At 45.9% G+C, this 23,557-nt stretch overlaps 2 protein-coding genes across 3 annotated transcripts in view; one reads left to right on the forward strand and one right to left on the reverse strand.

The window, feature by feature from the left end:
- The window catches only part of RETREG3 (reticulophagy regulator family member 3), a 497,032-nt gene extending 494,109 nt beyond the window's left edge, over positions 1-2,923 (reverse strand). Inside the window, exon 1 of the mRNA XM_082272543.1 lies at positions 2,640-2,923. Coding sequence (XP_082128669.1) covers positions 2,640-2,872 — 233 coding nt within the window. The 5' untranslated portion in view covers positions 2,873-2,923. The remainder of the gene's footprint in view (positions 1-2,639) is intronic.
- Positions 2,924-3,364: 441 nt separating this feature from the next.
- Positions 3,365-23,557, forward strand: part of LOC309566226 (tubulin gamma-1 chain) — a 515,319-nt gene continuing 495,126 nt past the window's right edge. Inside the window, exon 1 of one of the 2 annotated variants that reach the window (XM_082271329.1) lies at positions 3,365-3,618. In XM_082271329.1, the coding sequence (XP_082127455.1) occupies positions 3,570-3,618 (49 nt within the window). In that variant the 5' untranslated portion in view covers positions 3,365-3,569. The remainder of the gene's footprint in view (positions 3,619-23,557) is intronic. The other variant, XM_082271328.1, reaches the window with a different exon arrangement.

The following is a 23,557-nucleotide window of genomic DNA, read 5'->3' on the forward strand; positions in this document are numbered from 1 at the left end:
GGGCCCCGCTTACCGTGGAAAAACTTACCCCTGGGGTTCTGGGGCAGCAGAGTGTTTCTGCCCCCAGTGCCCCCTTTAACCAACCCGTCCAGGGAATTCCCAAAAAGACGATTCCCCTCATAAGGGATGTCAGACACCGTCTTCCTGGGGTCTGGTCAGCCGACCAGCTCGGCAGCCACATTTAACGATGGAGCAACACCATGACACCAAACAGCCGAGCTGCTAGAGGAGCCTCATCCAAGGCCGTGTCACACAGGTACAAAAAACCTGCCAGACGCATCTGCTCCACCATCTCCACAGTAGTCGGGGGGGGGGGGGGGTCAGAATCCGCCTCCAGAGTGCGTTTGAGCACTGAACACTGGAGAATCCTCCGAGGGCATGAGAGTGGCCTTGTTTAATCTGGACACCGTGTGATCCACTTTAGGGGACACGGTCCATCGCAAATCTGTAGGAGACGCGAAAGGGCAATGGAATTGAAACCGTTTTGGTACCACAAGAGGGTGCATTAAATTACGCCATTGTTCGTTCACCATCACGTAAAACTCAGCGGGACAAGGAAACACCTGTGCCGCAGTTCGGGTTCTGCGAGTCCCAACAGGAAGACTGCTTACCCGGTGGTTGGGCTCATCCTCTAAATGTAGTGTCTCTTCAATAGAAGCAAAAAGCGCAGACACAGCAGCGCATTTTTAGCCGCTTCAGGAGAAAGATAATTTCTTCCTCCACATCAGCATGAAAGAACTAAGACCCCTCAGGGGGTAAACTTTCCAGGGCAATCATATCAGAATCAGAGGATAATGAAATCCTAGCTCTTTTTCTAGAACCCCGCTCTGACATCAATAAATCCACCTTGGATGCTAAAGTCGCAAGGGCAGCAGCAAGAGAAAATGAAGATTCAGGAGTACCTGAAACATTGACTAAGGCTGGGGGGGGGGGGAATATGCAGTCCTGGGACTCCATGAGAAACAATACTATGGCGCTGGCCCTTTAAGACGCGATTGTGGCAACCCGCCGCAATAGGGTTCCCACTAAGGTACCCCCCCTGAGATGGGAAAAGCACTGAAAACTGAAGAATAAGCCCCAACACCAGCAAAAAGAGCCCCCAGAAGTGTTACCTTGCTGCTGCAAACGATCACTGCATACAGCAAAGGAAGTGATGTCACCCACTAGAGGCTGAACAAGAACTGGGCTAAGGGAAAATGGTTGCCAATGCATCTGAATGGGAGGCTCCGGGAAAACGACCGCCGAACATGCGCAAAGAAGAACACCTTGCCACACACAAGATGGCGCCCGAAGGCACCAAAAACACTACATAGCGAGCTGCAGAAAGTGCCCACAGTGAGGCCAGAGCAGCAGCCCATACCCAAAATGGCGGACCAGCTGTTTTTTGCACCGCCATGTCTACACCCCCAAACACACTGATAGGGCAGGGATAGGGACCCTCTCAAACCCCCACATGGTGATACCTACACCTAGAAGCCCCCGCAGGGACCGGTAGGGATGCGAGCCCTGGACACAGACATGAGGGGAGAGCACAGACACATGCAGACTGTCATCCCCAAACAGAGGTTACTTACCACCCCATACAGCGTGGGCGCTTCGATATCGTGGGAACCCCCCACCCCAGATGACAGGGGGGGCCGTCAGCCGAAATAGGATGAGTTGCACGGTTAAAACCGCATGTTGAGGCATCCCGGCGAGGTAGCCACCTCGCAGGCTTTTGCCCCTGAGGCAGGTCATTTGCTAGGCCAGGGCGCACGCATAGCCCACTAAACGCTAAATGGTGGGCTGGGATTCTCTAAGATCCTCTGTCCTGGATTACCAGGACGACCAGTCCGATTCCCAGCTTAGCAAATGCTGTAGTCTTCCGAAGACCTGACTAAGCGCAGAACAAATAAAAAGCTAGTAGTGGAAAGAAAACAAAATAATAAAACAGAAGAAAGTCTGAGACATGTAGCCCCAGCACAGGGAAAGCCTATCTTACTCCTATCTAGGCAGAAGACAAACTGAATAGGGAATGAGGCTAGCCGGGGGTATTGGACCAGTGGGACAGCCCCATGTAGGTGTGTCTATGTAAATTGCTTTGTTTTTAACAAGTCTTATGCCTAGCTTGCTTCTGTGGATAAGAGGTCAATACCCATTGGTGAAGACTGTATGAGTGGGCAGCGACTTTCAGAGGACATAAGAGAAATATAGCTTATTATAAAGTATAGGTGATTAAAAAATAATAATAATAAATATACACACACACACACAATAAAAAAAAAAAAAAACAGCATATGGCACAAACCTCCCATACAACATAATAAATATATGTAGTAGATCGAATCTAGCTCCAAAAGAATGCAGTACAGTTCTGTAGTATATGAAAAATAGCTCCCATAGAACACAGCATGTGCATATGGAATATAACTGCAGTGGAATACACAGTACATGTATGCAACGTGTGAAATATACCTACCATAAAAATACAGTAAATGTAGTATATGGGATATAGCGCCCATAAAATACCCCACACAGATATTTAGTATATGGAATATAGGTCCCAGAGATTAAAGCATATGTATGTTGTACATAGAATATAGCTAAAATAGAATACAGTAGATGTATGAAATTCATGTATTGGGTAGTCAGGGTCTCACCAGAAGGCAGCGTTGAGACTGAGGTGAAGCAGCGCGCTGTGCCGAGGTCTTTCCCAAACCAGTAGGGCCTGCAAATATGTCACGAGTGGTTCATAGCTTCGCAGAGTCCCTAGCAACATTTCATTCACAGGTCGGACCTGTTCTTCTATGTGCTGTACAGCCGAACCCCGTCCCCCTCCGCTCCTTGCTCTCTTCAGACCCGAGAATTCATCTTTCGCTGCTCTCTGCGCCATCTTGAATTCACCGGATTGTCAACATTAACGTAACTCCTGGGCTCTGACGTCAGAAAAAAAGTTCACACTCGTAATTTGGGCCACAAAATTATATTATGAAGACAACAACAAGTTTGAGTCACATCAAAAATCAGTCTACAAAACCAGGTCCGTAGCGAATACCCACTACTGTTGTGAGAATAAAGCGCCTGCGCAAACCCATAGCCCACCACATGACATGGCGGTGTTTTATAAGAACCCATCAGAAAATGTAACGGAAGTGACTTTATGAACACTTATTGCGCATGCTCTATGCGTTCCAACGAGTCCGCTATGCGTTTCAATTGTTTTTCTAATCTGACGGAACAGGAAGGCGGTGTTCTATCAGAATACCGCTAACCCATCAGAAAATGTAACGGAAGTGACGTTTCGAAAAAACTACAGTATAGCAACCTTCTTATTCAGTGATTTTTTCCGGTACATGATACTGTAACTTGAAACCTCCTTTATCCAATCAAGAACAGGCTTTATTGTTTCGTTTCTCTTTGCAGGAAGCGAATTTCCGTATAGTGACGTCTCAAGCACGGAAAAGATGGATTGTCACAAGGTGTAGCTTTTCTGGTTTTGTTGTTCCGTACAATGACGTAAAGCCGCAGTTGGAGGAGCAGAGCGCGGGTGGCGGAGCGGGACAGAACAGCACAGAGTGGTATCAAGAGCCATGCCTCGGGAGATCATCACGCTGCAGCTTGGCCAGTGCGGGAACCAGAGTTAGTATCGCATTCTGTTATTCAATCCTAAATAGAGGCATTTACGTGTTTATTAATTTTTTGTTTTAAATCTTATCATGGTGTCGTCGTCCAGTGATACTCTGGTTGCTTACTAGGTTAGGCGGACATTCAAGTTTTTTTTTATTTTTTTTTCCTTATGTAGAGCTAACGGGATCGGAGGGAGGGCAGATTTAGCATAGTGCAAATAATTGCATGCCATTTCCACAATGGTAAGGTTTCTGTACAAAGGAGGTTTGCTTGTTATTTTGACAAGATTTTTCCCATGAAAGTAATTAACCAATTGAGCTCTTGAAGATTTTATGCTTATTGAGATTTTGTTTTTTCACCAAAAATACGTAGCAGAATACATAGTGGCCACAATTTTATAAAGAATTTCGATAGGGGAAAAAAAAGTTGGTATGCTTTATAGCAGGGGTGTCAAACCTAATTTTATTGCGGGCAACATCAGCATTATGGTTGCCCTCAAAGGGCCAGTTATATCTGCAAGATTGGATGTCCAGAGCACCCCACTGCCCCTTACACCCTTCCCTTCCTTACATTACAATGCACCCCTTACCTTGTGCTACTGCCAGAACGAAGATGTGGGTGGATCTGGAGAAGGACCAGTGGAGGCTTTGAGTCAGCTTCCAGAGTCTGCTGAATGCTGAGACCAGGGGAAACAGAGACAAAGTGGTGTTGCAGCTGTACAGAGAGGTGCAGGATCTTTAGGAGGATTTCTGCCCTCCTCTCTGCTGCAGATTGCTGAGAAGGGAAGGGGGGTGGGCAAAGACAAACCTTTCTGCAGCTGGAAGCACAGGATCTGGCAAATGAGTGCTGCCGACTGACACAAGGAAGGGGGTGCCGCAGCTGCAGGAGAGGTGTGAGGGCCACGTGAAATAGCCTGGTGGGCCTTGTGCTTTATAGCATAAAGTTAAAAAAAAAATGTATTTTATTTTATTTATTTTCGGTTGTCGGTCATATTTTTGTTTATAGCGAAAAAAAAAAAAAAAAACAGCGGTGATCAAATACCACCAAAAGAAAGCTCCATTTGTGGGGGTAAAAATGACATACATTTATTTTAGGTACAGCGTTGCATGACCAGTTAATTTTCAGGTAAATTAACGCAGTGCCAAAAAAAACCAAAATTTTCTCTTTTCACGAAGGGGATAAAACTTAGTGATGTGAAGTTGTTTAGGCCTCTTTCACACTAATGCAACTTCAAAGTCGCACGATTTTACCGTGATTTTGCAGTGAATTTGTTTGCAGCGATTTTGACGCGAGTTTGACTGGGCTTGAATGTCTTTGGACCTCAAAACGCATTAAAATTGTGCCAAAGTAGTGCAGGGACTACTTTGAAGTTGGTGTGACTTCCAGTCACACAGATATGAATGGTACGCATTGGAAATAATGGAGAACGACTTGTCATGTGATTTTGCAGTCCCAAATCGCATGACAAGTCACACAAGTGTGAAAGGGGCCTTAGGTGGAATGAAACAAACAAAAAAAAAAAATCAAACATTTATTATATGGCAACTTGCCAATTCTTAGATGTGATTGTATTACAAGCAGTCCCTGACTTAAATGCATCTGACCCCTAGTTACAAACGGAGGGAGACTACAGGAAGTGAGAAAATCTACACCTAGGAAGGGAAATTCATACCTGTAAGAGTTGTCCTGAAACAAAAAGGTGTCCCTGCTGAAGCTTTATCGCCAATCCTTGTTTCCACGACAACCCAAAATTTTCACAAATCCAATTTTTAAAGGGAGATAAAGTGAGGTGAACAGGGGCACAGACCGCAAAACAAACATTACGGGGGTGTTAACCCATCCCTTATGCTATCCAAAAGTGTGTATATATATATATATATATATATATATATATATATATATATAATATATTTTTTTTTTTTTCTTTTCAGCTGGAGTTACACTTAAAAAGTTTAGAAAATAAGTATAAAATAAGTGCGCTGAAAAGTAAAGCTGCAACCTTAGAACCAATCGGGGAAATACTATAAATAAATAAAGAAGCAGGTGCTCTAAACTCCTATGTGTCAACCAATCAGGTTGAAGTGAACCAACAAAGTGATATCAAAATAAATTAGTCACAAAACTAATAATAAACACATCCTACAGTGAACTGGTTGGTGTAACTAATATGCCTCAAAGGGCAATAAATAAATCAGCAATGTTAAATTAGAAAAATCGCACACTGGTATAAAGTGGCAAAAAAAAACCTCTTAAAAATGCAAATAAGATAAGGTGCATAAAGTCCAAAACAATGTTTGTGATATTGTGTGATATATATACAGTGACTTCCAGGTGTAAAGTTCACAGCAACTTAAGGTGCAGGTGATCCCACCACCATGTCTGGACTGGCCCCTTACCAGAGAATAGAAATCATAAGGGCGTGTAGATATTAGAATCCAGATGAAGGAAAATGCCCAAGTGAGGATATGTGCTGGAAAACACCACTCAAAAGGGAGGATGAGCCTCTTACCGGATGATTATTGGCATAGGGCTGATCGCAAACTCTCCTGATAAGTATCCTCTTTCCTGGGCAGCCTCGGTCTGGATGAGTCCACTCTGGTACCAATGAATATGTCCTCACGGGTTCTCATAAAAATAAAGACCGGACAATAGTGCAGTACCTTCTTACCATTTAATAATCAAATACAAATAAAATTTAATCCCCTCAGCCCCTCGTTTGCCCGTTATTTATTTTTTACCTAAGGTACATAAGAATCCCGTAAAGCCCCCAGGACGCCCCATAATTAGCGGGATCGATTCCCTGTGCTCCCGGATTGGCAAATATGCGGAGGAGTTCTTGCAGCCCTTAGTTAAGCAAATTCCATCTTACCTCAAGGACACTACTCACGTCCTAAATATTCTACAAGATGTCTCCTGGAAAGAAGGGTACATTATGGCTACAGCCGACGTAGCGTCGCTGTACACCGTAATAGACCATGAACAGGGAATAGAAGCTGTAAAACATTACTTAGATCTTTGGAGCCCTTTGCTTCAGGAACAAAAGAGTTTTGTAATAGACATGATTAAATTCGCTATGTCACACAATCTCTTTTGGTTCGACAACACCTTCTATTTACAGAATAGGGGAGTCGCGATGGGGGCTAAATTTGCCCCCAGCTTGGCCAATCTGTTCATGGAAAAGTGGGAGGAGGATGTCGTCCTTACCAACCGTCCGCCGCAGCTAATTCTGTGGCGGAGGTATATCGACGACATCCTCCTATGGGATGGCAGTGCCCCTTCGCTTGACTCCTTTATTTCTTGCTTAAATGTCAACAATAGAGGCATTAAACTGGATCATACCAGCAGCTCTACTGACATTACTTTTCTTGACTGGAATTTGGTGGTACAGGGTGACAAAATCATAACCACCACTCATTTCAAGAAAACAGACCGGTGTTCCGTGAGAATTACCTACCCCTCGTCACTTCCGGTTGCACGGCACTGTTTGTAACGCGGCGTGTACATTAAAACAGCTGTGCTGCAATAACAGTCATCTCCACTCCTGTCCCTGTCACTTCCCTCATCTCGGCTAGTAAATATAAAAGCGGCGGCGGGTGTATGAAAACATAAATCACGGAGCCGCCAGCCGCTTTTATATTTACTAGCCGAGATGAGGGAAGTCACAGGGAAAGGAGCGGAGATGACTTATATTGCAGCCGACATGTTTTAATGTAAGCGCGGCGTGGGTAGTTTTTTTCCACGGATCAGTCATAATATCCTACTAGTGCGCATGCGCAGTACTCAGCTCCTCAGCTTTTACATTAGGTTGCCGGCGCTCTGAGCATGCGCACTGCGGCGCTGCTCAGCTGTTCCTGGCCGGAAGTGACGAGGGTAGGTTTTTCTCACTGGGTAGGTAATTCTCACGTTACACCGGAACAGCTTCATTCCACGTGACAGCTGCCATCATCAATCATGGCTCAATGCCGTCCCAAAAGGCCAGTTTCTGCGGTTACGCAGAAACTGTACCCGACAGGAGGACTTCCTACTAAAGGCATTCATAGAAAAAGGGTATGATGCCAATCAATTGGATGCCACCATTAAAGATATAGTAGCCGTAGACAGGTCGTCTTTATTACGCCCAAAATTGAAGGGAAATGATAATGAAGGTTTTAAGAACTCGTTTGTCACTTCCTACTCGACCCAACATTTTCTGATTAAGCAAATTATTAAAAAACATTGGCCGGTTTTAAAAAATGACTGGATTCTGGGCCCTATGCTATCTGAACATCCCAAGATCATTTCTCTATCGCTCATTGACAGACGTAGTCTTCTTGATTCTCAAGAGCTGGGTTATGTTGTCTCCGCAGGAGTAGGACTAGGCAGAAAGACAAAACGTTCTGGCTCCACCTTAGGGGCAGTCCCTGAGGGTATATCCTCCCTCTCTCTGCTACAGGGAATCATTTTTTTTTTCTGTCTAGCTTAATTTAGTGTTGTCGGTTCTTCAGAAACCTCCCTTTGAAGATATTAGGGAGATTCCTCTACCCACGTTGTCCCAGAAGGTGGCCTTCTTGGCTTAGTGCGTCATGGGCCTTTCGCCATCAGGCGTCAGTGGTCCAGGTGTGCAAGGCGGCTACCTGGTCGTCGGTGCATACCTTTACTAAACATTATAAAGTTGATGTAATGGCATCGTCTGATGCCTCGTTTGGCCGCAAGGTTTTGCAGGCTGCAATTTGAGGAGACCAGTGGTCTACCTCGAGGGTTTTTTCCGTTGGAAAATTTTTCTTTAGTCTCATTCTTTGTTTATAATGAGCCTTTAAAACTTCTAGTTTGGCACCGGTTGGGCCTTCTAGATTGGATTTGATTTTGTCAATCCCACCCCTCATTTGTGGCACTGCTTCTGGATGTCCCAGCTCTTGAGAATCAAGAAGACTACGTCTGTCAATGAGCGATAGAGAAAAATGGATTTTTGTAAGATCTTACCGTAAAATCCTTTTCTCTTAAGCTCATTGACAGACGTAGTACCCGCCCCTCTATCATTGAGTTGGGTTGGGTTAAATTCTCTGTTACTGCTTTAGAACAGAACTGATTCCCTGTAGCAGAGAGAGGGAGGATATACCCTCAGGGACTGCCCCTAAGGTGGAGCCAGAACGTTTTGTCTTTCTGCCTAGTCCTACTCCTGCGGAGACAACATAACCCAGCTCTTGAGAATCAAGAAGACTACGTCTGTCAATGAGCTTAAGAGAAAAGGATTTTACGGTAAGATCTTACAAAAATCCATTTTTTCAGGGGTGTGCCTTCCTTGAGACACAAAATAGCCCAAAATGTTATCGAAAGACCCATCCAACCCAGCTTCTTTGGCGATTTTAAAGGTTTTTATCCATGCCATAGATGCAAAATCTGCTCTCAACTCCTTCAAGGGAAAGAAAATTGAGAAACTTATATCCTCTGCAACTGGACGAGAGTACAAGATTGACTCACTTATCACCTGTTCGTCCACCAACGTTGTATATTGCAGGTTAGGCTGGGAGAACATGCAAGCAATATTAGGAAGGGCTTCCCAGGCCACAGTGTGTCAAAACACTATGACCAGTGTCATCACAATAACCCTAAAAATACATTATTTATAGGGATAGATACGTTTTCACCTCATTGGAGGGGATCCAATGCAAGACGAGAAATATCAAAAATGGAGACTCGCTGGATCTACATTCTTAAAACTTATACTCCCTATGGGTTAAATGTGGAATGGGATGTAAATGCTTTTATTAATAATAGTTGATTTTAACATATTTTATCTTTTTAAATTCGCCTAATTTTTTTATGTTTTTATGTATGGAATTTTCTGTCGTGAGATCTTTGTGGTAGTGTGTCTATGTGCTACACTTGTTGTGATACACATCTTGCTGCATATTTTTTATAAATTAGCACTTTATATATTTAGATATGGCCGTCATTGGCCAATTTTTTGCTTAGCACTATACACGTTTTGAGTGTGATCGTCACTGATCCTTTTTATATTCTCTTTTTTTACATTCACTTTTTATATTATCTTATTCCCGTATATGGGGTCACTCACATATGTCTTCATTATTATGAACACTTTTAAGTTTTTTTCACTTTGTTACACGTTTTCAGTGGTTCACATATATTTTACAGGTGTTTAAATGCTACACTATTTTGGCCACTAGATGGCGTTTTCTATATTTATTATCCAGCCAGATGAAATAGACACATTGCCCTGAAATCTCATTATAATCATTTATTATGAGATTGTCTAAATTTATTGTAATCATACAAATTCTTTCATGTATGTTATCTTGCAATATTGTACACAATTCCCGCTGTCCCGTTTTTTATGAACAACCAATGAGCGGACCTCCTACTCTGGGTATTGTTAGTATCGCTCATTTAGGTTGTTCCATCTTAACCACTTGCCGACTGCTCACAGTATATTTACTGCGCCAGTCAGCCCCTCACAGGCAGAGTGATGTAGGTCTACGTCGCTAGCCTGTGAGGCTCTGGGGAGCGAGCGCACGTCCGCGGAGGCGCGCTCCCGCGCGGTCACGGACCCCCCCGTGCGTGTGACTGGCGGACCCGATGTCCGCCGGTCACTCGGCGATCGTCGGGGGGATCGGGAGAAAGTCAGGCAGCTTGTGTAAACAAGCTGCCTGTCATTCTCCTCGGTGTAAAGACAGTGATCACACGGATCTACTATGTAGATCCGTTGATCAGTGTCCTTACACCTCTAAGCCACAGCCAATCACAGTAGAAAGCACGCCCCTAGGGACACACACAGCCCCTCCCTCCCAAATAAATTTAACCCCTTCACTGCCAGTGTATTTTTACAGTAACAGTGCATATATATAGCACTGATTACTGTAGAAATGTCACTAGTAACCCCAAAAGTGTCAAAAATGTCAGTCAAGGGTCCGATCTGTCCGCCCCAATGTCGCAGTACCGCAAAAAAAATCGTAGATCGCCGCCATTACGCGTTAAAAAAAAAACAACAAAAATGACAAAAATCTTTCCCTTTTTTCGTAAACGCGATAACTTTTGCGCAAACCAATAAAAATACGCTTTTTGCGATTTCCCCCCCCCCAAAAAAAAACATATGTAGCATAAAACAAATTGGCCGAAAATGTTAAAGAATTTTGATTTTTTACATTTTTTTGGGGGGAATTTCATATAAAAAAATGTGAAACATATTGTTATTTTTGCAAAATTTACGCTCTTTTTTTTTTTTGTTTATAGCGCAAAAAGTAAAAAGTGCACAGGTGATCAAATACCACCAAAAGAAAGCTCTGTTTGTGGGAAAAAAAGGACGTCAAATTCGTTTAGGTACAGCGTCGCACGACCGCGCAATTGTCCGTTAAAGTCACGCAGTGCCGAATCGCAAAATACCCCCTGGTCGTTTAGCAGGAAAATCCTCCAGGGCTAAAGTGGTTAATAGAAACCAATATTTAAGCTGCCTTTTAATGGAGGATATTCATGAAGCATCTTTTCATTATAAGTTGGTTCATAAACTATGCGGGGACATTCGGGCATTAATGAGGAAATTCCTCATATGATGTTGTTTTAAATGCTTACTCCCTTGTCAATACCAGCAATGGGAGGAGCGATTTGTCATATATTGTTTACATCCTCCGCTGCCTGGCCATGTGACTTCCGCCGGTGCACGTCACCATGTGACTTCCGCCGGAGGTGACGTGCGTCACTTCCGCCGGCATCTGATAGGCTGACGAACGTCACTTCCGCCGATCGTGGATTGGTAGATGTTCGTCGTAATTGCGGATATGCAGCGGCGGACCCCACGGCCAGTTGGCGGAGATGCGGGGGTACTTAGGCGTGTGAGTTGCGTCTGGGGTCACGCCCAGACGAAGTCTATTGAGACGAAACGTTGGCGACTCCAGACGCAACGTCCACACGCCCCCTGGAAATTAGCCGGCCTTCACCATTTTGCTACCTGGGACTGTTCGCGGGACGCCGCGCCTTTATCCCTTGCTTAGCCATTTGATATGCCTGTCAATTCATGATACATTGTGAGTACCATTTTTAATTAATAAGATTATAATTTTTAAACGGGATTACGCTATGGGCCTCGCTTTCTTTTCCTTACATATTCATTTATGATTGATGAAAAATACTGAGGAGTGGGGGCGTGGCCAGCGCGGGACCGTGATGGACGTCTGATCCCTCGCTCCGGCTCCAGCATCCGCAATCCAGCGACATCTACCCAGCTACGCTCGGCATCCACCCTCGATCTTCACACCGCTGCATCCCGGGAACACTCCTGCACCGATCGACATGACGGGGAAGCGAAAGGGAGTGAAGGGGCCGCAGAAACTCACAGCCTTCTTCCCCCTGCCATCCCGGAGTGGTCGACAAGATGGCGCCGGCGGCTCGGGCCTTGCCGCTCCGGCGGGGCAGCGGGTACATTACTCCGATCTGCCGGACGAACAGCAGTCCGGTGACATACAGCGACCAGGTACTGTGTCCCCCTGCACCCCTGAACCCTCTAGCCCGACATGCTCCAGCCCGGCCAAATCCAAGATTAGACTTGACGCCCAGGCCTCGCTGCTAGGCAGCACTGCACCCTCTCTGCTTTCTATGCAATTAGGGGCATCTCCTATAGCAGACTTCCCCACAGTGGGAAAGCCGATCCTGGACACTGCTTTAAAGGACATGATGTTCACTTTTCACACGTCCCTGCAATCTGATATCATGGCTTTGGCAAATAGATTTACAGCAGAGGTCCACTCCCTAGGAGAAAGAGTGCACAATGTTGAATCATCTATGACTGACATGGTGGCCACAGTAAATGAACTTGTAGATGCTCACGAGGAAAACTTGTCGGAACGCCAGTGGGTTAAAGCTAAAATAGCTGATCTGGAGGATCGCTCCAGAAGAAACAATTTAAAGATCCGGGGCATCCCTGAATCAGTGACACCGACAGAGCTACACAAATTTGCCCTGGAAGTTTTCACAGCCCTCCTGCCTGAAGCGTCCCCTTTGGATCTAACCATAGATCGCATTCACAGGGTTCCAAAACCTCCCTTTCTGCCTCAACATATTCCTCGTGACACCTTACTGCGTGTACACTTTTATCACATCAAAGAAGCTCTCCTACAGAAATCAAGGGTGTTGGGCCACCTCCCTGAACCGTACGCCAATGTACAAATTTTTGCGGACCTATCCAAGCACACCTTAGATATGAGGCGGCAGCTGTCCACGATTACAAAGGCTCTTCGGAACCATAATCTCCCATATAAATGGAAGCATCCCTCAAAAATTGTGGTAGAGAAAAATGGCTCCTCATTCAGCATCACAACTCTGGAGAGAGGTCTCTCATTACTGCAATCTTGGGGCATTATCCCAGAACCTGCTCCTCCGGCTGGAGCGAAGAAATCCCCAAGTCACATTCCCCAGCAATGGCACACAGTGCAACAGGGCAGCGCCCACAACAATTGAAGTTCTAAACGAGCACTATGCCAACCGCATCACCTGTTACGTTATGCTTTTTTGTGGATGCAGGCTTCATAGGCGGAATGCCTGGAGCCCCCTAGCCCGATTGGCTAATAACTGTTTACCCTCCTTGGGAGATGGCTACGTTGCCGCAAATCTCCATCCTCTTTACTTGCTCCAGCAGTTTGGTCATGTTTTTCTTCTGCATTTTTATTTTTTTGCTGTTTTTGTTTTGTCCTCTCCCTCTATGCAGGTTCTTACCCGTCTGCCAAGATGAAAGGTTTTCACCATACACCGCAGGGTGCCAACTCATCAAGACTGCTCACGCTAAGCAGCGTCTCCAGGAAATCTACTACAGCTGTCATCTCCAAGCAGTATCCGGAGCACATGGCTGCCATCTAATCTTGCTTAGTCACATCTGAACAGTGAGTAGCTACACCACATGCGGCCTTTTAGTTTCCAATGACAGTTAAAATCCTGTCACTGAACGCTAACGGTCTGAATCACCTGGCCAAGCGAGCCTCACTTTGGCGTACTGCTCTCAAGCATCACGCGCAAATAGTATGTGTTCAGGAAACACATTTTTTGGACTCCCGCGCTCCCACTTGCTGTCACAGGGACTACCCCTTGATATACACAGCCTCTTGTCCCAGAAAAAGGAAAGGAGTAATGATAGCCGTCCACAGAACTCTGGACTTTACACTGTGCTCCTCCACAGCTGATCCCAATGGTCGCTACCTTATACTGAATTGCACCATTGACGGCATGCCCATAACCATAGCCTCAGTATATGCCCCTAACGTTCATCAGTTGAGATTTTTGAAACGTACACTTTGCACTATCAGGAAAGTCCAAAAAGGCCCCCTGCTCCTATGTGGAGACTACAATTTACCCCCGGACAGATCTTTGGACTCTTCAACTACCTCTAATAGGCTCCAGCCGTCACTACAGGGCTTTATGAACAAAAATGACTTGTATGACATATGGAGGTGCCACCACCCCAATGATAGGATGTATTCGCATCATTCTGCGGTCCACAATTCATATGCTCGTATTGATATTATATTGTCTGATAAAGCGATCCTCCAGAGGTCCGTAGACTCCGAGATAACCCCGATAACCTGGTCTGATCATGCCCCTGTAAGCGTCACATTTGCGGTATCCCCTAAGGCCCGCTCGGATAAACCCTGGCGAGCGCGAGCAGAAATGCTCAAACAAGAAGTAACAGAGTTTTTCCAGAACAATGCGGGGTCGGTATCGGGGTCTGCGGTCCTCTGGAATGCCCACAAGGCTTTTAGTAGGGGGGTATTGATACAATTGCAACATAAAACGAACAAGCAGCGTTCCAAAGCTATAGATGAGCTAACGAGAGAAATTGCGTCGGTGGATGCCCAAAACCAATCCACTCCCTCCACGGCCTTTAAGCAGAAATTAACTGTACTAAGGCAAGAACTTAGATCGCACCTTCTTGATTCGTATGAGCGTAACCTCCAAAAATCAAAAGCTAAGCTTTACGCCACGAGTAACAAAGCAGGTAGAATGCTCGCCGCCAGGCTGAAAGGTCAAAGGGTACAACATAAAATACACTCTATTAAACACCCTGCCACGGGTAATAAGGTACATGACCCCAAAGAAATAGCAGACGCCTTCAGTAGCTACTACCACTCCCTGTACAATCTCCAAGAGACGCAAACGTCCTCTCCAACCCCGGAGCTTATTAATGGTTTCCTAGACTCCATCGCGCTTCCCACACTGAGCCCACAACAGACAGAATTACTGAATCAACCATTTACAGTTGAAGAGGTGATGTCTGCCATTTCCTCATTGCCATCGGGGAAATCTCCTGGCCCGGATGGCATGATAAATTAATATTACCTTCAACTAAAAGACGTAATTGCACCACACCTTTGCTCGGTTTTCAACGAGGCGGCGTCCTCGTCCTTGTTTCCCTCCGAAATGCTTAAGGCAACCATAATCACTCTGCCAAAACTAGGCAAGGAACCCGACACGCCACAAAACTTTCGGCCGATTTCGTTACTGAGTACGGACGTGAAAATCTATGCCAAGACGGTAGCCACTAGACTCATGAAATATCTTCCCCCTACTCATTCATAGGGACCAGGCAGGCTTTACCAAGGGTAGGCAATCAGCGGACGCAACCAGACGTCTTATCAATATCATTCATGCGGCTCGCACTGACAGAACACCTTCTCTGCTCCTCTCTTTGGACGCAGAGAAGGCGTTTGATAGAGTGCATTGGGGATATCTGCGTGAGGTCCTCGGGCGCTTTGGCATTGTGGGCAGAATGCATTCTGCAATAATGGCTTTATATGCCGGCCCCTCAGCACAGGTGTTAGTGGACGGCACTCTCTCGTCTCCGTTTGTGATTACAAATGGGACGAGGCAGGGCTGCCCATTGTCCCCTCTAGTCTTTAATATGGCAATAGAACCCCTGGCTCAGAAAATTAGGACTGATCCTAACATTACCGGAATCGACGTGAATTCAATGGAGCATCGAATTAGCCTATTCGCGAACGATGTTATTCTCATGGTCTCGAATCCCGCAACGTCACTACCACGTATCAGACAAATTTTGACCGATTTCGGGTCTATATCCCTTTATAAAGTCAACGACGCCAAATCATGCATCCTAGATCTGGGGGTCGATGGCACTACGAGAAATCTTCTCACCCGATCCTTTCCATATAAGTGGTCAGACTCGGGCATAACCTACCTGGGAATTAAACTTACTAACACTGCCAGCAGCCTATTCCAAGCTAATTACATCCCTCTAAAATCCCAACTAGCTACAGAACTTCAATCCCTAGCCAAATTTGAACTTACATGGTCAGGGAGATTAGCAGCCTTCAAAATGTGCACTCTACCCAAGATCTTATACGTGTTTAGATCGCTACCGATCCCGGTTCCCAAATCATTTATACAATCCCTCCAAGGCATGGTATCCACTTACCTGTGGCAGGGCAAACGCCCTAGATGTGCGAAGAGTATCCTTATGAAATCTAAAGCAGTGGGGGGTGCATCCATGCCGAACCTGATGGACTACTACATACCCACAATTATATCGCAAATGCGAGCATGGTTCCAGCAGGTCCCAGATACTCTCTGGGGCATGATGGAACGGGCAGTGACCCCGGAACATGATCTGTTCACCTGGGTATGCAGTAGGAGACGAGGGGTTCACCTCCCACGTTATGTGTCACCAACGATCCGAGCGTCGGTGACGGCATGGCTGCACCTTACACACACCAAATGGAAGAACACACCTGTAGTAACGATCCCATTTCCAGTGTCGGGTCTGACCCAGATAGTACCCGACATGGACCTCACGGCCTGGCGGCGATCGCCCCCTATCCGTATACAAGATCTATACCAAGCGGAAACCGTGCAACCGTTTCAGTCGATGGCAGCCAAATGGCACTTGGGTAGTGGCGAATGGTTCAGATACAACCAAATTGTCTCTTGCATACATCATAACCCACAACTACAGTCCAAAGTTCCTGCCAGAATATGGCAATACCTGTCCCAACCTTTACAACCTGCTAAAGGCATATCCCTGATATACTCTGCACTAGATAAAAAAGGGATTTTTACTAAAACTCCCCCCTTGTTAAAATGGGAACAAGACCTAGGGGCTACCTATTCCACATCCCAATGGACAAAAGCCATAGTGATGAGCAATAAAGCAACTCTGAGTGCATCCCTAAGGGAACTGTACCTCAAAGTATCCCTGAGATGGTACACGACCCCTACAGTGATTGCGCGCTTTGCGCCTACAGCATCGCCCATGTGTTGGAGAGACTGTGGAAAGCACGGTACGCTGATGCATATTTTGTGGGAGTGTCCACCAGTTATGAAGTTGTGGAAGAGTGTGTTTAAAATCATCTCTGATGTTATAGGGCACCAAATGACCCCATCCCCTAACATGGCTTTGCTCCATGTTCCGATAGCATTAATCCCCCCAAAGGCTCGCAAACTTGTGATTAACTCGCTACCAAGATTTGTATCACCAGGAAATGGAAGGAGGTGTGCATACCTGTTCTATCAGAAGTGATAGCTACAGTCCAAACACATAAAACCTTTGAACTGCTCATGGCATCCACTGTGGGCAGGTATCAAAGAGAGGTACAAGAATGGTATCCATGGACTCAGTGGTACGATACGCATATACGGAAGTGAGGGCACAAAATGTATACTATATATAGAATAGTTCAGACAGATTGCACTACTAGTTCTATAATGTGATATATAGACATAAGTGGGATCGCAATTATTATAGTTCATGGTCACGAACTGCTATTTTGTTGATGGTTGTTACGGTAATTGATATGACTATCCTGTTTTAAGCTCATCTGAAAAGTTACTTAAGTGAAATACCTGCAAGTTACTTTATTTTACCCTGACTGTTTTGATTTCTTTCCTTGTATGTTTGAAAATTCAATAAAAATATTTGAAAGAAAAAAAAAAAAATACTGAGGAGTGCCAATCCTATATTGATCCTTTCACACATCTTGAGAGGCGGTCCATTTTGAATCGAATAAATATCCACATAACCTCAGATCTTCAGTGGTTTTGATTAATAGCTGGGAGAGGCTGACTCATTAAGCTGAGCAGCCATGGAAATCTGGTAAGCTGCTTATCATATCCCATCACAGAGATGTTCCCCTCCTTCACATACCCTTGGTGTCACGGGAAGAATCCCCCCTTGGAATATTGTGCATGCAGATTTATGATTTTACTTCACATCAGTTTCTTTGGGACCCATTTATTTGGACACTTTTTTTTTCTTTTATACACATTATTGTGATTATTAGTCTTCATTCATTTGGACACTATTTATCATTTTTGTGATTATTAATATTTCTAGCGCCACACTTTTATGTTTTATTAATAATAGAATACAGGGTGCACCTACATATATTGTCTTTAATAACACCTCGGGACTGGACCGAAGAGAGGATGACAACGGCCGCCTGCAGCGCGGACCGCGGCGATGAGTGATGACGATGCGGCGCTCCTTTCTGACACGTTTCCTCCTAAAGCGGACGTCATCTCCTGTCTCTCTCCTGACGTGTGTGTGTGTGTGTGTGTCTGTGTATGTATGTATATATATATATATATATATATATATATATATATATATATAATATATATATATATATATATATATATATATATATATATATATATATATATATATATATATATATATATATATATATATATATATATATATTATGGTTTTCACCCAGTGATCCTGTCAGTAAAGCAGCCCATACAGTTGTGCTCATAAGTTTACATACCCTGGCAGTATTTGATTTTATTGGCTGTTATTAGAGAATATGAATGATAAAACAAAAACTTTTCTTTCACTCATGGTTAGTGTTTGACTGAAGCCATGTATTATCAATCAACTGTGTTTAGTGCCGGTTCACATTTCTGCGATCCCAGAGATCACATGTAATTCGGAGCGCACTGCTCCAAAAATTACATGTGATCTCTGTGCGGTGCAAATTCAGCCATACAGTTTGTATGGCTGAATTCACACTTAACTCGCATAGGACCCTTTTTTTGGTCCACAGCAGAATCGCATCGCATGGTGGTTCACACTAGTGTGATCCGATTCTGTGCAAACTTTCAGATCGCACTGCAATATGCCATCTGATCTGTGGGTGTCATTAACTTTTAATTGCCACCCCCAGCGTATCGCATATGGCAGTGTGAACTGCCAGGGGTGCGGATACAATGCAGGAACACGCTGTATATTTGCAGTGTTCCCGCATCGCAGAAATGTGAACCAGGACTTAGGCTCCATGCACACAGGGCGTCATAAAAACGAGCTCCAAAGCTGTTTCTTGACGCCGGGAAAAAGCAGCTGTGAAAACATGCTTTCAGTAGCTTTTTCCATTAGCGTTATTGCACGTTTGGCCACATAGCTTTTAGCAGCGTTTTTTTTCTGCCTCCATTCAAAATCAATGGTTCCCTATGTGAGCCTATTGATTTGAATGGAAGTCGCTTGCTGCGCGACTTGAGCTGTGAGAATCTTGAGGGGGAACTCCACGCCAAAATGGGGAAAAATGGCGTGGGCTTCCCCCCAGGTTCCAAACCAGGCCATTCGGGTCTGGTATGGAATTTGAGGGTAGCCCCATGCCGAAAAAAAACGGCGTGGGGTCCCCCCCAAAATCCATACCAGACCCTTATCCGAGCATGCAGCCCGGCAGGCCAGGAAAGGGGAGGGGATGAGCGAGCGGGGCAGGGGGGGCTCTGCACCGCCCACCTCAAAGCACCTTGCCCCCATGTTGATGAGGACAAGGGCCTCATCCCCACAACCCTGGCCGGTGGTTGTAGGGGTCTGCGGGCAGGGGGCTCATCGGAATCTGGAAGCCCCCTTTAACAAGGGGGCCCCCCAGATCCCCTCCCTATGTGAATGGGTATGGGGTACACTGTACCCCTACCCATTCACCCCATAAAAGGCTGTGTGTGTAAATAAGACAAGAGACGTTTTTAAAAAGTTTTTATTAAAAATCTTCATCTGTTCTCCTCTCTTCTGGTCTTCTCCCCTCTGCTCTTCTGCTCTTTTGCCTCCTTCTTCTTCCTCCGGTCCTCCTCCGACGCTGTCACCGGTGATTATGCCGGTCTCCGGTCTCTGCAGCTTGTTATATAGCCATTAGGGGTGGGGCCTCTCGGTGAGGCTCCGCCCCCTATGTCACCGACAACATAGGTGACTTAACTCCTTAAGCCCCGGAGGATTTGGCTGCTAAAGGACCAGGGTTTTTTTTTGCGATTTTTTTTTTTTTTTTTTGATCACACGCTATAAACAAAAAAAGAGCGTAAATTTTGCAAAAATAACAATATTTTTCACATTTTTTATATGAAATTCCCCCAAAAAAATTGTAAAAATCAAAATTTTTTAACATTTTTCGGCCAATTTGTTTTATGCTACCTATGTTTGGTAAAAAAAAATCGCAAAAAGCGTATTTTGATTGGTTTGCGCAAAAGTTATCGCGTTTACTAACAAAGGGAAAGATTTTTGGTGGTTTTTTTTTTAACGCGTAATGGCGGCGATCTGCGATTTTTTTTTTTTTTTTTTTTTCGGTACTGCGACATTGCGGCGGACAGATTGGACCCTTGACTGACATTTTTGACACTTTTGGGGGTACCAGTGACATTACTGCAGTAATCAGTGCTATACATTTGCACTGTTACTGCAAAAATGACACTGGCAGGGAAGGGGTTAACTTTATTGGACAGGGAGGGGTTAAGTGTGTCCTAGGGGCGTGATTCTAACTGTGCAGGGACATTGCTATTGGTGTAAAAGCAAAGATCAACAGTTCTACATAGTAGAACGGTCAGATCTTCACTTTTACACAGGGAGAACTGACAGGCAGCTTGTTTACACAATCCGCTCTGTCTTTCTCCCTTCACAGGAGCGATCGTAGTGTGACTGGCGGACATCGAGTCCGCCGGTCACACGCACTGACTTGTCTGTGAACGAGCCGCGGCGGGCGCGCGCCCGCCCGCAATAGGCTCGCAAGTCAGTGACAGGCGAGTGACGTATCGATACGTCACTCTGCCTGGCCGGGGCTGACCGCCACAGTATATAGTCGTGCGGCAGTCGTCAACCGGATAAGGGGGTGTGGCCTCCCAGTGACATCACCAGGAAGCCCCACCCCTAATGACTATATAATAAGCTGCAGAGACCGGAGACCGGCATAATCACCGGTGACAGCATCGGAGGAGGACCGGAGGAAGAAGACCAGAGGAGGCAAAAGAGCAGAAGAGAGGAGAAGACCAGAAGAGAGGAGAAGACCGGAGCGGAGAAGAACAGATGAAGATTTTTAATAAACATTTCAAAATGTCTTTTGTCATTTACACACACTGCCTTTTTATGGGGTGAATGGGTAGGGGTACAGTGTACCCCATACCCATTCACATAGGGAGGGGGTCCGGGATCTGGGGGGCCCCCTTGTTAAAGGGGGCTTCCAGATTCCGATGAGCCCCCTGCCCGCAGACCCCCCACAACCACCGGCCAGTAGGGCTGGGCGATTTTGCCTAAAAAAAAAAAAAAAATCTTCGATTTTTAAAGAAAAATTCGATTCGATTTTCGATTTTTTTTTTTTTTTTTTTCCCAATGCACTTAAAAAATGACTGCAGAGTCTGGAGGGAGGACTGAGGAGAAGAAGCGCTGTATGTGTGTATGTGCGGGCGGTGCGTCTGTACAGGGGCTGTGCTGTGATAGGTACAGTCCAGAAAACGAGTCCACAGTAACCGGCCACCTTTTTTAGTTTGACTTTTAAACTTTTTTTTTTTCAAACTCAAGTTTTTTCTACAATACTTTTTTCTGCCTTGTGCAGCCACCGAACTCCCCAGTAACGGACCACCGCCGCGCCCGGATGTGACGTCAGCTGCGGGGTGGGCGGTGCGTCTGTACAGGCCGGGGCTGCGGCGCACTGTGATAGGTACAGTCTCCCCGGCCTGGATGTGACGTCAGCTGCGGGGCGGGCGGTGTGTCTGTACAGGCCGGTGTTGTAAAATTTTGTCGGACCCGTGAAAAAATCGGACCTCGTCACTTCCGGTGACAGAGCATCACAAAACAGCTGATAGGAGTCGTCCGTGCGCATGCGCAGAAGACATTTTTCGAGGTTTGGAAAAATTATAACAGAGAGCGGACAGCTGATTGAGAGGAGGCAAGGCTGAGGTGCGACGGAGGACACCGCCGCGTCATCGAGACATTAGGGACGGAGGCACATATGCAGAGCTGGCGGAGGAGGCGGGATGGAGGTGCGGCCGTGTAATAAATGCAGGGCTTAAGCGACTCCTTCTGTTTTTATTATCTTTAGTACTTATCGTATTATTTATCCTTAGGATTTCATTACATTTAGTATTTATTTTGTATTATATAAATACTAAATGTTATGAAATCCTAAGGATAAATAATACGATAATTGCTAAAGATAATAAAACAAGGAGTCGCTAAAGTCCTGCATTTATTACACGGCCGCACCTCCGTCCCGCCTCCTCTATTCAGCTCTGCAGATGACGCGGCGGTGTCTTCCGTCCAACCTCAGCCCCGCCTCCTCTCATTCAACTGCCCGCTATGTGTTATAAGTTTACCAAACCAAGATAATGTCTTGTGCGCATGCGCACTTGAGACTCCCATCACCGGAAGCGCGCTGTGATAGGTAAAGTCTCCCCGGCCTGGATGTGACGTCAGCTGCCGGGAGAGGACGCGGGCGGTGCGTCTGTACAGGCCAGGGGCTGTGATAGGTTAGGCACCTATCCTATCACAGCCCCTGGCCTGTACAGACGCACCGCCCGCTTCCTCTCCCGGCAGCTGACGTCACATCCAGGCCGGGGAGACTTTATCTATTACAGCGCGCCACAGCCCCGGCCTGTACAGACGCACCGCCCGCCCCGCAGGTCCGTTACTGGGGAGTTCGGTGGCTGCACAAGGAAAAAAAACTCGAGTTTAAAAAAAAAAATCGTTTCCAACTAAAAAATCGATAAATCGATTTATCGCCCAGCCCTACCGGCCAGGGTTGTGGGGATGAGGCCCTTGTCCTCATCAACATGGGTCCAAGGTGCTTTGAGGTGGGGGGGTGCAGAGCCCCCCCTGCCTCAAAGCACCCACACCCCCCATGTTGAGGGCGTGTGGCCTGGTATGGTCCAGGGGGGTGGGGCCGCTCGCTCGTCCCCTCCCCTTTCCTGGCCTGCCAGGCTGCATGCTCGGATAAGGGTTTGGTATGGATTTTGGGGGGGGTGACCCCACACCGTTTTTGTGGTGCTACTTCCATTCAAATCAATAGGCTCCCATAGGGAACCATTGATTTTGAATGGAGGAAAAAAAACATATAACGTGGCTTAACGCACGTTAAGCAACGTTATTCAGCCTAAAGCAGACGTTTTTACAGCTTGATGCTGCAGCTCCAGAACGCACAGTTCCTGGGTTTTTTTTGGAGCTGTAAAACACCTATGCCACTTGGAGCTCCTAAAAGCTCTGTTTGCATGAAGCCATAGAATAACATGGATGGGCGTTCTGCAGCTGCAAAAAAAAAAAAGTCTGACACTAACAGCAGCTCCAAAAACGTCCAGTGTGCATGAGGCCTTACTCTTTTTTTTAAATCATAATGACAACAGAAATGACCCAAATGACCTTGATCAAAAGTTTACATACCCTGGTGATTTTTGGCCTAACATGCAGCAGGCTTTCTACTGTCTATAGTATCACAGTGCCCTGCAGGGCTGCGGGCATGGTGCAGGAGAATGTGGGGCTGCGGGCATGGTGCAGGAGAATGCGGGGCTGTGGGCATGGTGCAAGAGAATGCGGGGCTGCGGACATGGTGCAAGAGAATGCGGGGCTGCGGACATGGTACAGGAGAATGCGGGGCTGCGGGCATGGTACAGGAGAATGCGGGGCTGCAGGCATGGTACAGGAGAATGCGGGGCTGCAGGCATAGTACAGGAGATGCAGTGCTGTGGGCATGTTCACATA

The sequence above is a fragment of the Pelophylax lessonae genome, assembly GCF_965119305.1.
Source record: "Pelophylax lessonae genome assembly, chromosome: 11".
Lineage (NCBI taxonomy): Eukaryota > Metazoa > Chordata > Amphibia > Anura > Ranidae > Pelophylax > Pelophylax lessonae.